Below are 14790 nucleotides of genomic sequence, written 5' to 3' on the forward strand. Positions count from 1 at the left end.
AGGCCACTGCCATTTTATGTACTCCTTAGTCCAGCCATTATTTATTATACAAGTGTACAATAAAGGGCTTCACATTATAAACAATATGACGGTATAGTACAAGTAATATACAATACAAATCTCTTTGATTTAATGAATGACAAAAAAAAAAAAACACCGCAAGAAATATAATCAATATCAAGAAAGTATCAAAAAGGACGGATATATATTTTAGTTCAGGTACCATGAACACAAAATCTGCTTGTCATTCATTTTTCGTGCACCCTTTTTCACCTTCCTCTAAGAAAGTTGTTCTGGTTCAGCATTTCTCTTTGGTTGTGTATTTTCCAAAGATAAAGTCACTGATGGAACTATTGCTGCCATTAACTTTTTGTGTAGACCTTCTATTCCAGGTCCGTTGCTTCTCTGTTGTTGGTTTTGTACAACTTGAACCCAGTCCCCAGTTGATTTCAGCCCAATGGGCTCTCACAATGATCCTGGTTCTGCTGTAGTTTTCTTCTGCTTAAAAGTTTGAGGTTTCCTGTTTTACCAAATACTTGAATGGGAGTAGAGGTTGCTACGATGTCAACGACTTGATAAAGCAGATTGGGCTTTAATAGATAAATGACTTAAGTCAAACAGAAGTAAAATAACTACATAGAAATTGGTCCAGTTTGTCTTGTAAGTTGTTTACATTTAAATTTTCTTGTGAACTGTCAGTAGATAAACTGTAACCAGAGAATGACACTGTTGTCACAAGAGCTGAAAAACAGTATTTAGTGCAGGAGGTGCTGCAAAAACATCACAAAGTTGCATAAGAAACCTTTTACGACACAACATTGTCGTTTTGTTTCTTCACACTGGAGTTTTGCACAGACTTGTAGCAGCAAAGGGACAATACATTATCCAAGCCCTTGTGCCCCCCATCAGCCTCCCTCTGTACAGGCCTGCTTCCATTGTCCTCTTGAAAACAATGAAACCAGTGTTGACCACACAATTCAGGGTCAAGCCCACGCAAACCACCAGCTGGATTTTTTTAATGTTTTTTTTTTAAAACAACCTTTCTAACAATGAGACCAACGACAACAGAGTCAAACGTTTAGTTTCAGGTCCTTAAGATGTGTTTGGCCTTATAAAAGTAGAATCCATAGATAGGAGGAAACTGGGGCTGCACAATAAATCAATAACAATATATATCACAACAGACACAAGACCAATATCAATTGGTAATTTATGGGAAAGAATGTTCCATAATTTCACTAAACTTCAATCAAGAACTACACAGCATTCTGGGGAATGTAGGCAGAGGAAAGACTTTAGCTGCTCAGCCTCTCATGCCCAGCCAACAAGATGGGTGGCATCAACTCACCCTTTGGTTACCTAGCAACAACCTGTTGAGAAACTTGCCGGGCAGCTGTTTCAATTGCTTGCCACCTTGCCTCATAACATAGTGGAGCAAAAACTGTGTTTTGTTAGTACTTCAAATACTTAAAACAAAAACACTAATCTATAATTATCAATATCGACTGAAATGAAATGCTTATAATCAGGGGTGTCAAACTCCAGTCCTCAACGGCCGCTGTCCTGCAACTTTTAGATGTGCCTCTGCTGCACCACACCTGAATAGAATAATAAGGTCAATAGCAAGGTTCTGTAGAACTTATTTACACAAGGAGGAGGTAATTCAATCATTTCATTCCAGTGTTTTGTACCTGTGGCACATCTAAAAACTGCAGGACAGCGGCCCTTGAGGACTGAACTAAACTGCGAAATATTGAATAAAGTGGATCCAACTAGAATTATACACTACTCAAATACAATAACCTATACATAAATAAGGCCTTGTTGATCAGAAACGAGATCGATTTATTATTTTAACTTCTAGCATCTCGATTGGTCCATTGTTTTAAATTTATTGAGGAAAAACAGGCAAATTCAACATCTCAGAGGGGAAAGGCAGCACTCCGCCAATCCCGGTCCCGGCTAACGTTACCTCTAATGGCTAACAGTGTCCATGCAGTCAGTGTCGATGGCAGTCCTTGGGGATGGCCACAAACACGTATGTTAATGTAATAACCATTACTACAATTGTCTTCGTCTTCCAGTCATGTTTTATACTCTCTTTGACCTCCACGAGATCATTTTGACAGAGAACCTTACTGAAACACTAGACCCGATTTAAGCTAACACGGAAACAAAACGCTTCTACAGTTACATCGCCGTGTGCTCAAACATGCAGTGAACACAAGCTAATTGAAGAAATATGGGGGTTTTTTTCTGTCGAACTTACCTAAGCTAATGCACTCCCGTCAATCGTCACTGACTTTCAAGCGAAGAATACAACGGAAATTATGTTATATGAAGTCCCTCCTTTTCCACATTACATCTATCCAATCAACAACCGGCGAGATAGACGCCGAACCAATCGGAACTACGGAAAGGGACGAAGCAGTAATGTCCCGCCCATTTATGTTACAGATAGACGCTGTGTCCAATGAGCTTAAAGAGAAACAAACAGCTCAGGCGTTGATTGGACGGCGGTGGAAATTATTGACATTGCGCTTACCTGTAATTGATATTTAACCACCAGACAGTACCTAAAAGAGCAAAAAGTCGAACAGTGTCTTCTTAACTTTTATATTTGTATTATCTTGTATTCTTTTTAGGTTTTTTCTTAAAAACAGTCGTGTCCTGATTCAGTAATCTATTAGGTACTTTAAACGGTGAGAGACTAAATAAGCACATTTATCGAGAGAAATATGTTGTAGTTATCAGTGAAAGATTTAATTCTACTGCAAAAACATTTCACTGCAACTAAAGTTATTGCATCCCCTTGTGGGCACTTAATTGACTTTCGTAATTTACTCGTTTTTGATTACAAAAAGTCTGTTTAAATGTTTTCCCGTCAGGTTAGGCAACACCAAAGCACTGAGAATTTTGGTAAGAGTTTTGAATAACGGCCATCTTGGTAGTGAAGTATGGATAACTTCTGTCTTGATTTCACTGGATGTCAGTGCTGCCTTTGATACACTGAACATTTTGATTGATATATTGGAAACAAAGGAGGCATTTCCTGGTGCTGCTCTCCACTCAGTCAGACCTTATTTAGCAGACCCAGAATAACATGTCGTTTCTCACAAAGCAAACAGAGATCACGTGTGGGGTTCCTTAAGGCTTTAATTTCAGGCCATTTTTTCTTCAACATCTAAATGGCCTCTCTAATACCTAAAATGATGACAAGTTTATATTTATGTGCCACCACTTGACTGACCAAAAAGCGACAAAGTTGGTCTGGTCTCAGTTCTCAAGCAAACTGCCTGAAACCTGAACGAGAAGAAACTGTTGACTCCTTTAATTAGGACTGTTTAAATTCAATTAAACTCATTATTTGGATGTAATCCATTGTTTCTTATGTAAATCTGTTTCTGTACTTTCTTGTCACTTTAACACTTGAAATTGTGCATGAATAATATTAAAAATTTACCTTACATGCGATAATCTATTGGTTATAAACTTCAAACATAAAATGAATAAACATTTTGTAGGGAGAGTGGCTAGCTTTTTTAAAGGAGCTTGGAAAAACATGGGTAAATATTAAATATAAGAAATATAAATTATAATTAATTAATTATAATTATTAAATATAAATATAAGAAAGAAGTCAAAATTACGTTTTGGTCAATAATACTTTATGAAAACAGCCAAAGTGGCTAAATAGTAAATACCTAATGGTCTGCTTTTACTGTTAAGCTGCATATCTTTATTTTTCTCCAACACTAGATGTAATAAAATTAAGCGTAACTGGATCACTAGTTCTGAAAGCACTACCAAGGAGTGTAAGCAACTCAAATGTGATCAATAAGAATCATTCAACATCACTGATTACATGATCAAAAATGTGTAAAATAAAAGGTTTTACCATAAAAAATAAAGTTTTTTGTTTGTTTTTTAACAGGAGTTATTTATCTTTGCGGAGAAGCAGAGGACTTGAGTTTCACCTGAAAAGCCACTTTTCAATGTTGTTGCATCACAAAGTTACCACATTTGAACGGCTTGCAAAGCCGCAAAAGTTTAACTATGTACATGTTTGCACAACTACTGAGTTTTTCCAATTATATTTGTTAGACTACATTCAAAACAAAGATGAAAACATACAATTTTTCCACTACATCAGGGGCGCTTTAAGTCGGTCCTCGAGGGCCGGCATCCTGCACGTTTGAGTTCTCTCCCTGGTGGTACCAACAACCTTTTCAGCAGGTCAATGTTCTTCTTAGGCCTTCTAACGAGCCATCATTTGATCCGGGTGCGTTAAACCAGGGAGAGAACTAAAACATGCAGGATGCCGGCCCACGAGGACCCACTTTGGGCACCCCTGCACTACATGTGTACTTCAGTAATCATAATTTGGATCTCCTCAAACAATGCAGTGCTCTAAATGTTTTCACCATGTTGTGAAATAACAGAGGCGATAAATGATTCTCCTTAAAATACATAAACTTTATTGGGACATGTGTGCCAGGTAATGGGATTACAGATTTGCAATGGGCTTGTGAGGCCAGTAAGGATATTTGACCTTATCTAACTTGGTCTCAGGGAAGGCTTCGTTCAGGTCGTCGATGGTCATCTGATCGAAGGGAATCATGTTCTTAAATTTCTCCAGCTGAACAAAAAAATAAATAAGAAAGCAGAGAAAAACTTTATTAGTAACATTCCTGGTGACATTCCTCTTGCATCAAGTCCCTATATCAACTAGCATCTCACCTCTTGTTCATACGTAGCGACGCGCGCCTTTGAAGCTTCAATGTAAGCCACTGCACTCTTGTTCTGTTTGCAGAAAGTGAAAGAACAGGTCTGAAAATAAACTGCCGATCACGCTTTACAAACTGAAAAATAAATATTTAGCAATACTGCAAAAACATCCTGGCTTTAAATTCTTGTGTCCAATTTTCAAATGCTAGATACATACAGATGTTTATGTACAACCAAACTGAGATCTCTGAAGTAGCCACTTACGGCTTCAGCCTCCTGTGCGTTGATGTTGCTCGTCTGCGTGTCGACGGGCTCAGGGATCTGCAGTGCTTTGAACTGCAAAAATAAAACAATTAATGTCTTAACTATGTAATCCACAAGCTGGTTTGGATTTTTCATAAAATTATACCTCAACCGGATGATCATGTAGTCAAATAAAATAAGCCGTTTATCTCATTTTAAATACATAACGCCTTAAATAGAAGGTCTAAAAAAATATTTCTAGATGGATTTTACCAGAAAGTACACACTTTTTTTTCTTTAGTCTTTGGAGCGAGTCATTTCGTGGTAACACCGATATTGTGTTTAGAAAGGAAAATTACCTTCTTCTCAAACTCGTCGACCATGCCTGCTTTAGCCACAGCGCTCCTGTAGTAACTCCAGTCGATGGCTGCAGGAGTCTCAGGCAGGGAGGCTAGTCTGGAACAAACACAAGAATCAGTTTCAACAGATTAAAAGGAAGGAACAGTGAGCAGACACAACTGTAAACAATTAAATGTATGGAAACCTTACGGGGAGCAAGAAGAAAAATAGTTATAATGTACGCAAATGAAACTAAAAAGTGGCGTTTGCTCCTGAATGAGCAACAGATTTTGAGAGACTATAACTTGCGTTAAGATATAGAATGTAAAACAGTTTTATTTGGAAGAACGTTGGCTTTATTTATTAAAAAGTCAAGAATATTTGACTTAATGTAGTAATATGGGACCCTACGGTTATTATGTTATTGACTGAATAATTTGAGTATTATTTTGAATGTAAAAATTAACAATTTTCATTGCAACTTTTTCAAATTATTATTATTATTATTTTTTTTTAAATCTGTTAACTTTTTGAAAAGAAGAAGAAATTCTAATCTGCCAGCCAGCTTAAGCCCATTAGGACAGTGATCATCTTACTTATAAAAGTATCTGTGAGCTTTACTTTGAAAGATCAAACTTTCCATCTCTATGAGCAGAAATGTCTTTTTAGCAACTTCCACCCCAGCCAGAAACAGAAACCTGGGCCATTTTCTTACTGCATGCTGAGAAATATATTGAGTAAGATGAAATTCATTGCTTTGCTTTTCACAAAGTATCTTCTTAGTGCACTACGTGTTTTGTCATGCCTCGGAAAAAACAACAACTTTTCGTCGACCCCATTCTGAAAAATAGAATAGAATAGAATAGAATTACTTTATTCATCCCAGCAGGGAAATTATTTCGCAGTTACAGCAGCATAGAGACAAGACACACGACAACCACCACTGAGTAGCAATTGTAGACAAAATAAAATAAGAATAAAATATGACATGCTGTCAATATAAAAAGCAGCTTAGAGCAGACCTTGCAAAAGATTCAAAAATGCAGAAATATGTATATGTAAATATATGTACAGCAAGTGTGCCACAGTGCAGTTGTGCAAAATTGGACTGATTAGTGCAGAACAATGATTTAGCTTTTATTGTACAGTGAGATGGCATGTGGCAGGAAGGATTTCCTGTATCTGTCCCTACGACAGCAGAGCTGGAGCAGCCTATGTGAGAAGGTGCTCCGCTGTCTGTCCACTATGTGGTGGAGAGGGTGCTGTTTATTGTCCATAATAGACAGAACCTTCTTCAGTGTCCTCCTCTCCACCACAGTTTCCAGGGACTCCAGCCTTAGTCCCAGTACAGAGCCAGCTTTCCTGATGATTTTGTCTAGTCTATTAGAGTCGCTAGTCACAGTCATAAGTCACAGTCATAATTAGATTAACCACTGCGGCGGCATACTTAGCAGAGATGGCATCGGTGCGAGTCTTCAGAGCGTTGAACATGCCCCGCTGGTTGGGAGGAACCCGCTCAGCAAACGCCAACCAGTCAATGGCCTTCAGGGCTGCACGGCGGCCTGCCATCTTCACTCTCTGAAAAAGAAGATTCCTTAGTCGCACACATGCCGTTGCCATTATCTTCCCTTTAAATTGAAATGTTCCTCAGTTATGACACCCAGTTAAACCTGAGGTGACTGTAAAGTCTCTAAAATGTGGCTGTATTTATAATAGGTCAGCTGTTCTTCACACAGATTCCACAAATTGACTAAAATCTGTCTCTAGGAGCTTTTAAAGCTTTTTTTATTCTAGAATTTATACTTTTACTTAGGAAAATTTTACTAAATTGAGAAGACATAACCATAGAAAACTCAGGGTAATTTTTTTTTTTGACATAAGGCTCGTGTAGTTCAAACTGAACTTATTGGAAGAGGAAATTCTCTTTAGATTGTAGAATATCCTGATTTCCACTTGGAAAAGACATTTTAGCCATTTGCAGTCGCTTTCCGTTTGCAACATTGACAGGGTTGATTTGTTATGGAGATACGTAAATAATGTTAGAAAAACCAAACAGTATGCTTGTTAATATTTTCAGGTCTACATACTAAAATAAATCAATCACCAGATCTGACACAATTACTTAATCCGCACAAGATCCAGATTGTAACCAAAATATTTGAAATAGTTTTAATCTTAAATTCCTACCTTAAATATATGAAAGTAAAATATATTTTGATTAAAAGCAAAACACTGTCTGAACTACTTCTTTTGACTGATTTTATTGAGACTATTTATTTTTTTACATGTATTCGGAAATACATTTTCGTACAACGTCGTCTCTTAAAATTTAGTGTTTTATTTTCAGATCTCTGGAAAGAATCTCATTTTCCTCTGCAGACTAAATCATCAGTTGTGACTATAGTTTTATATTTGGAGGATATCTTGTTTGGAAACCTACTGGTTTGGCCACCCACACAATGCATCTCTCGTTAAAATAATGCAATTGAACAGCAGCAAAGTGATAATCTAATAAAAGCACACTACGACCTTCGTCAAAAATTCAAAGTATAACAGTTAAAAAATAATGTACACTGCAGAAAAAACGATATTAATCGAAATAACTTTGCACAAATAAATAGGAAATATGATTCCTAAATCGCACGACCATATTGGAATACAGTGCGCCTGTCATAATTGTGCTTATTTGTGCGAACAGGCTACAGAACAATGCATCCACTTCCACAATATATTGTAAGACCATCAAGCGTGTGTTCCTGTCTGTTACTTAGAACTATAAAGTCAGTGAGAATAAAATGTGGTAGGACCTTTTAACTAGCTTTTGTCGCAAAATAAAACCTATGTTTATAATCTACGTGGTCGAAAAGCAACAATCTTTTGCCGTTTAACCACAACCTAAAATTAAACTACTCAAAGTAGTGTCTGTCAATAAATTAAAACTAAACCGTTTAAAAAGATGAAATGCAGAACCACATTTGTAGGAAAGTCGCCGTCCTTGACATTTTCTAACATTAACACAGGCTAACGTTAGCTCGTTCCGTTAGCCTGCTAGCCAAGGTCAGACGTTTCGATTTAAAACGAGAGCCGTGTCTCAAAGCAAATATGTTCACCCGACTGTTTTCTGTATACAGATACAGCCGTGGAAAAGAACACGACCGTTTCTACACAATTATTCCACGTCAATCCTTCAATCTGTTATGCAGTTGTGTACTCACCTCGCTGCAGATAACTGTGACGGATCAGTGCAACGGAAGTCCTTTTTCATGAGAAGTAGTGAGAGCAGAAGCGGATATCTACTACTGCCCCCTGGGGGACCGACTGAGCACTTACAGTTGATTTAACACACTTGGTTCTTCCAGAAAGTCTTGGAAAGCGTCAGCTACAAGGTGACCACAGATTATATATCTGATTATAGAGATTTGAAGGCTCGGTTTAAGTAGGCACAAGAAAGAGAATCAAAGTTAAGAAATAGTGTATGTTTGTTTTCAACATTCCTGGAATTAAAGTTCAGCATTTGCTTAGAATTTGAATAATAAGCCTAAATGTCGGATCATTGGATTCTTCCTAAAGGTTTTCGTTTAATCCCTGATATCATGTCAAGTATCAGGGACTAAATGTAGCACAGTTGAATAAGTAAAGAAGTAATTTTTAGATGTCATTTAAATAAAATTGGAAACACACACGAAAGTAAAATGAATATACGCTTATATGTTGTGCTGTAAATGTGCCAATAGCTTATTAAGCAGAGTAAGAAAATTAAAACTGGGTACAAAAATATCTCCAAATATAATGAAATATTCATAATTATTAGACCATTTATTTCTTTCTCTTTTTTCCATTCTTGTGCTGTTGCTCTTCTATCAAAGTCTGTGAGTTCAGCTTGATGGACCAAAGTGACAACTTGAAATATTTCATGATAGTTCGAGAATAACTATCATGAAATCACACTATGCTGAAGTGATTGTATAACTTGTAAAGTATAAGAAATCCACATTTTGAATACTAATTTATTGATTTCATAAATAATTATTTGTCAATTCCATTAAGTATTGACAAATTATAATAACTATAAAATGCACTTATTTATCACAGACACTAATTTAACTTTTCTTTTAATTTAACAAATTGTAGCAGTTTTAGAACACTGAATCGCTTTTTTATGTACTTTTTTTTTTGCTTCTATTAAAATTTATGTAGCAATTCAGCAGATTGTTGTTGTTGTTGTTGTTTTAGGGAAGTGGCAGCTTTGGCTCTCTGTAGACCAAAACGTCTTAATTCTGTTTTACGCAAACAAAGGCATCATATTTCTCATTATATTTAGTCACAATCTGCTACACATTTAACACATTTAAGTTGCTGTATTTCTTTCTCTCAGTTGCCACACATTTGTATGTGTTGAATTATGGCACCATTAGTCCTCCATAATACATGTCCTGAAAGTGCAGCTGTAAAACCAATATCGTTTAAATACCACGTAACTTTTAAACGTTTAGAAAAAAAGTTATGCAAGTTTTCTAACGTCTTTAAACGGGAAACTTTGTGGGTTTAAACGCCCCGCTTGTTGCCAACATTTTATATTACAGGTTTTATTTTCTTAATGTCTGTGTTTTCACTTCACTGGATATATTTTTAAAGGCAACTTCGAATAAGTTTGTAATTTTGACATATTCACACAACATATGTTGCATGAAAAATACATTTCAACGCTGAATGAAAACGTTAATTGCTTTGAAAGTGAATTTTCTGCGGAAAAAGACGCGAGAAAACATGGCGGTCTTGTTGTATTCCGGTTAAAAAGTGCTGAAAGACACATGAGGAAAACAGATTTCAACATTCAGGATTCAAATTTGCGCATCAGAACACGGAATGAGGACATCTGATCCTAATACACAAGTTTCAGAAAAGAAAGAAGAAGAAGAAGAAGAAACTAGCACTACGGAAAAAATGCAATTGTTTGGCATTCCTCAAAGTTGACAGCAGCAATCAGGAGTCGAGGTTTGGCAAACTTTTATGTCTTGTGTGTCTCTGTGGGAAGAAAAAAAAAACATCCACTGAAAAAAAAGACAGCCCCCCCCCCCCCCCCCCAAAAAAACAAAAACAAAAACAAAAGCCATTGTTAAGGTGTGATGTGCAAAAGCAGACGCAAACGCTCCGACTCTAATTAATTGTCACAGTTCATAGTTCACGCAGTTATTTTCAAGTCTTTAAATGTTTATTTACTAAAGTCAGTTTTCTTTACAAAGAAATGTACACAGTACAGATACAAAGACATTCAATAAATACCACTTTCCCTGCGCTTCCAACGACGCTGCAATGCTTTTTTTTTTTTCTTGAACGCTACACATTTTATTTACAATTACAGCGAAAAAAGAAGAAGAAGAAAAAAAAACTATAGTACCCATTAAGGCCACATTGTGAAGGTTTAAAAAACTAATACCATTTACTAAAATATAATTTGGTCCCTTTTTTTTTTTATTATTTTTTAAAAATTATTATCATTTTTAATTACAAAATATAAAACTTGACAGGAGCTGCTGTTAAAAATATCAATCCTGTCTGCAGCTTCGCCGGAGAACCACACAGGTAATTTTGGGTAACAAAAAAGAAAAAAATACTTCAAGTGACAATAAGGACGCTTTCATAAGGCACAGACACCGAATAATAAGTACTTTGCTGTTTCATTTCTCTCTTTTACTAATTTAAGCGTCCACTTTTATATTATTGCGGAACCACAGTGGATCACCTGACGGTAAGGCATTTCAAGGATTTGTTGGGGGTTTTTCTGGGAATTTAAAACTGAAGTGGACATAAATTTAGGTCATTTTAGTCCCAGAAATGCGCGCATGTTTGAAAAAATAAAATAAAATAAAATTCTCATCCCCTCGCGCAGTCGTCCCGGAGATCCTAAGACAAATAGTACATCCCATAGGTGACGGGTCCGCTGAACAGTCCCGGGACCGGCAGACTGGGCCTCGGAAAGACGTTGGAGGGGCCCCACGACGGAGAGCTCATGTGCGCTCCGAGGGGGAAAGGCAGCGCGAACGCGGGCAGGACGGGCTTGGAGGCCAACTTGAACTTCTCCAGCTCGGCCTCCTGCAGTCTCTTGGCTTTGGCTCTGCGGTTCTGGAACCAGATTTTGACCTGAGTCTCCGTAAGGTTGAGAGAGTTGGAGAACTCGGCTCTCTCGGCGATGGAGAGGTACTGCTTCTGGCGGAACTTGCGCTCCAGCGCCAGCAGCTGGGAGGTAGTGAACGGGGTGCGAGGTTTCCTGTTGTTTTTGTGCTTCCTTAGGGTACACTGAGTCGGACTAGAGCTCCCTGATGCAGAAAACAAACAAAACAAAACAAAAACAAACAAACAAACAAAACAAAGGTTAGAGGTTAGTTTGAGCAGCTGATCAGACACAAAATGCGCAAAACAGTGCGCAACAATCAACACATGGTTTATTGATAAATGAAGTAAGGTGCTCTTGAGGATGCAATCAGCTGAATTCCTTTGATAATTTACTTTTATAACCGTTTGATAAAATAATTAAACTGTAAATGATTGTCAAATTAAACTGAATACAACTGAATTGAACGGCTTGTATCGATTGACACGATCGATCTGTTTGTACTTTACAGCAGCCTGGGCTGGCTATTTTGTCATTAATTGACGCTAATCCAGTTAATTTAACTTGTGCCTCAAACTCATCACAGGTCTGCAAATTACGCATTTGAAGTTGAGTTTGGAGCAAAAGCAAGTAACGAAAACATTCTTTCCTGGAACAGTTTTTTTTTTGCGATTAGGAGTAAAGAAAATAAAATCTGCTGCAGAGAGGATGTGCGCACAGGCGGCTGGAGGAACGAGGGATTACAGAGTGGAACTTTTCTGACAACTCAGTCGCACTCGTTACAAATTTACTCGAGGATTTCTGGTGAAACAATAAACGAAGCATCGCTGCGCCTCTCATAACGCGGACGGGACGGACTTACGGTGAGGTGTTGAGAAGGAGGACGTCTGGAACCAAGTGCTCTGCTCTTTCTCGCAAAACTGCGCGCAGTCCTCCCCGGAGCTCTTGGCAACTCCCTGCGAACTCTCCCCGGAAAGCTTCCTCTCCGCGTAAAAAGTCCTCGGAGAGAACTGCGCGCCCTGACCGGCCCCGGGCGTCGGCGTCGTCGGCGCCGAATCGAAGGCCGGGTAAGAAGTCCGACAGGTGCTCTTCTTAGAAATCAGCGACTCGACGCTGAAGGGCAGGCTGCTCCGCTGCAGTTTGTATCCTTTATCCGTGGTCATGTCTTTCGGCTGGAGCTCGTCGCTCTCCGCGCCCTCCGCGCTCTCCTCCATTTGGTGAAGCTGCAGTTTGGCGTCTTGAGACGGTGACCCAGGCTGCGCAGGATTCATCGTATGATAGAAGAGGCTGGGGGCCATGCACGTCGGCGTGGCCCGTGTGGTGAAACGCAGCGGCTCGAGCGTGAGGTCTCCACTGTGAGAGTTTTTGCGCCTGTCAGCGGTGCCCAGTTGCGTTTTTCTTTTTTTTTTTTTTGCGCACAAGTGGGACAGGGATCGCCTATAAAAGGACAGGGGCTGTTCCCGTCTCCCCGCGCCATCCAATCAGCTTCTCGTGCTGTCTTTGTGACGTCTCTGCGTGCGGTTTCGATTGGCCCACTCTTTTTTTTTGGTAGGGAGGGGAGCAGATCAAGAGGCCTGCGAGAAAGCGAGGGGACTTTAATCATACAGACCCCCTGCAGAGCGGGGGGTTATTGATGCCTCTCACAAAGTCGCTTTGACCAATTTTAGCGCAATTAAGCAGTGGGGAGGACGTCCCTGCGCATTTTACATCCATTAACAGCGCATTTCCAACTGTACTGAGTTAGTTTTTGTTGTTGTTTTTTTTTTTTTTTTACTGTAAATATGATCAGGAAAACTGATAATATCAGAGGAAGATGAGGCGATAAGAAAGTCTCAAATTGAATCCATAAAACATCAAATGAATTAAAGCGCGGACAGAATTTTATTGTCCGAAAGAAGAAGGGGAAGCAAAAGAAGAAACAACATCCGTCCACACTTCGAATAGAAATTGATTAGGTATGACTGTTGGTCACACAGCATTACAGCAATTTAAGGCCTGTCAGCAGCTCCTCTCGTTCACAATGGCCTCGGCTGAGAAGCAACAGGCGTTTTCTTTCTCCAGGTCATACTATTTAATAAGCCAGACAAAGTTGCGTTTTGCGAGGCGCCAGGCTCGGCAGGATAACCCCCCCCCCCCAAAAAAACCGGAAGATACCTCGGGGAGAAGAAAGAAAGACGGAAAGAAAAAGGCAACTGGGTAAACTCCACTTAACCAATTGTCCTCAGAATATTTCATAGTCCGCCGCGTGGAGCAGGGAGGAAAAAGAAGAAGAAGAAGAAGAAGGAGGCAAGGCTGCTGCGGTTCATGCTGGAGAGCTTCATGTGTTTTTTTTTTAAACTAAAGCAGGAGATAAAACAGCAGGAAGGTGTTGTGTGTGTGTGTGTGAGTATGGAAATGGTTTGTTTAATCAGGTTTGTTGTGATAAGCTCCCGTATAACAGATCTGAGTAGCAGCTAACGCGCTAGTGCAGAATTAGACCAGTTCAAGGAGAGTTTTTTTTTTTAATTATTTTTGGGGTGCATGCTGTGGCGGCGCAGGGGGTTAGCACACCCCACGCTTGGAGGCCTTAGTCCTCGACGCGGACGTCGCGGGTTCGAGAACCGGTCCCGGCAAAGGTCGAAGACTTTGTCTTCCGCCCTCTTTCCTGTCTGCCTACTGCCAGAAAAAATACGAGCCACTAGCGCCGCAAAATCTCTTCGGGGAAAAAAAAAAAGATTTTTGGATTCCTGTGGCGGTTCTTGTGTGAATGCTGCCCTGGGCAAGCCCAGTTCTTCTGGGCCCCCCTATTAACACCAAACAACTGTTCTGCAGAATTTCTACTTTTTAGTTACACAACTTATCCGCTTTACAAATTGGTCATGTGACAGCGATAGTGATGCAGTGCAAGATTTTGGGGCGTTTAGCTGAAGCAGCAGTGAAGTTAGCGGCGTGTGGTGTTTATCAAGTTGCTGAAAGGGTAACGAAATGTATATAATATTGGTAAATATCAGTTATCGGCCATATTAATATCGGGTATCGATATTGGCTCAAATTTTCGTATTGGTGTATTTCTATAGTGGACATTAAGGACCACAACCGGACACGAATAGCTAAAATCCACAAATACTTGAGAAGGCATCTAAAAACACAAAAACTGCCCATTTTATTTGTTCAAACACAAAATATATGTTAATGCGCATTAATATACACAATGGAAACCGCCTTAGCTCTTAGCTAATATCTACAGCCTTACTTACCTCCGCTCTTGGGCATGCAACCAATCAGTATCACGGAAAATAAATGGCTTTACAGGATTGGCTGTTTTGCAAACGCCAGCCAGTAGCATGCAAAGTAGCATCGAACCAATAGATTTTCAGCGTACAGGCGGA

The 14790-nt window shown here is 39.1% G+C and overlaps 3 protein-coding genes across 10 annotated transcripts in view; all 3 read right to left on the reverse strand.

The window, feature by feature from the left end:
* pnpla6 (patatin like phospholipase domain containing 6) overlaps nucleotides 1–2353 on the reverse strand; it is a 41115-nt gene extending 38762 nt beyond the window's left edge. For all 8 annotated transcript variants that reach the window (XM_023333149.1, XM_023333151.1, XM_023333152.1 and 5 more), the window contains exon 1: nucleotides 2270–2353. The gene's annotated coding sequence lies outside the window, so the exon portion shown is untranslated. The remainder of the gene's footprint in view (nucleotides 1–2269) is intronic.
* A 2102-nt stretch (nucleotides 2354–4455) lies between these two features.
* On the reverse strand, nucleotides 4456–8611 carry atp5pd (ATP synthase peripheral stalk subunit d). The gene is made up of 6 exons (XM_005806501.3): nucleotides 8526–8611; nucleotides 6758–6888; nucleotides 5331–5427; nucleotides 4993–5064; nucleotides 4741–4803; nucleotides 4456–4639 (listed from the first exon to the last, which is right to left on the reverse strand). The coding sequence occupies exons 2-6, from the start codon at nucleotides 6877–6879 to the stop codon at nucleotides 4508–4510; spliced, it is 486 nt and encodes a 161-aa protein (XP_005806558.1). The 5' UTR covers nucleotides 6880–6888; nucleotides 8526–8611; the 3' UTR covers nucleotides 4456–4507.
* A 1891-nt stretch (nucleotides 8612–10502) lies between these two features.
* Nucleotides 10503–12848, reverse strand: LOC102218804 (homeobox protein MSH-C-like). The gene is made up of 2 exons (XM_005806517.3): nucleotides 12285–12848; nucleotides 10503–11627 (listed from the first exon to the last, which is right to left on the reverse strand). The coding sequence occupies exons 1-2, from the start codon at nucleotides 12718–12720 to the stop codon at nucleotides 11215–11217; spliced, it is 849 nt and encodes a 282-aa protein (XP_005806574.2). The 5' UTR covers nucleotides 12721–12848; the 3' UTR covers nucleotides 10503–11214.
* Between the last annotated feature and the right edge of the window lie 1942 nt (nucleotides 12849–14790).

This window comes from Xiphophorus maculatus, chromosome 5 (genome assembly GCF_002775205.1).
Source record: "Xiphophorus maculatus strain JP 163 A chromosome 5, X_maculatus-5.0-male, whole genome shotgun sequence".
NCBI classification, from domain to species: Eukaryota; Metazoa; Chordata; class Actinopteri; order Cyprinodontiformes; family Poeciliidae; genus Xiphophorus; species Xiphophorus maculatus.

Coding starts and splice junctions, on each gene's coding strand:
- atp5pd (XM_005806501.3), bottom strand. CDS start 6,879: ATGGCAGGCCGCCGTGCAGCCCTGAAGGCCATTGACTGGTTGGCGTTT. Junction 5,428..6,757: donor ACCGATGCCATCTCTGCTAA/GTATGCCGCCGC, acceptor TGTTTGTTCCAG/ACTAGCCTCCCTGCCTGAGA. Junction 4,640..4,740: donor TCGCTACGTATGAACAAGAG/GTGAGATGCTAG, acceptor TTTTTTGTTCAG/CTGGAGAAATTTAAGAACAT.
- LOC102218804 (XM_005806517.3), bottom strand. CDS start 12,720: ATGGCCCCCAGCCTCTTCTATCATACGATGAATCCTGCGCAGCCTGGG. Junction 11,628..12,284: donor CTCCTTCTCAACACCTCACC/GTAAGTCCGTCC, acceptor TTTCTGCATCAG/GGAGCTCTAGTCCGACTCAG.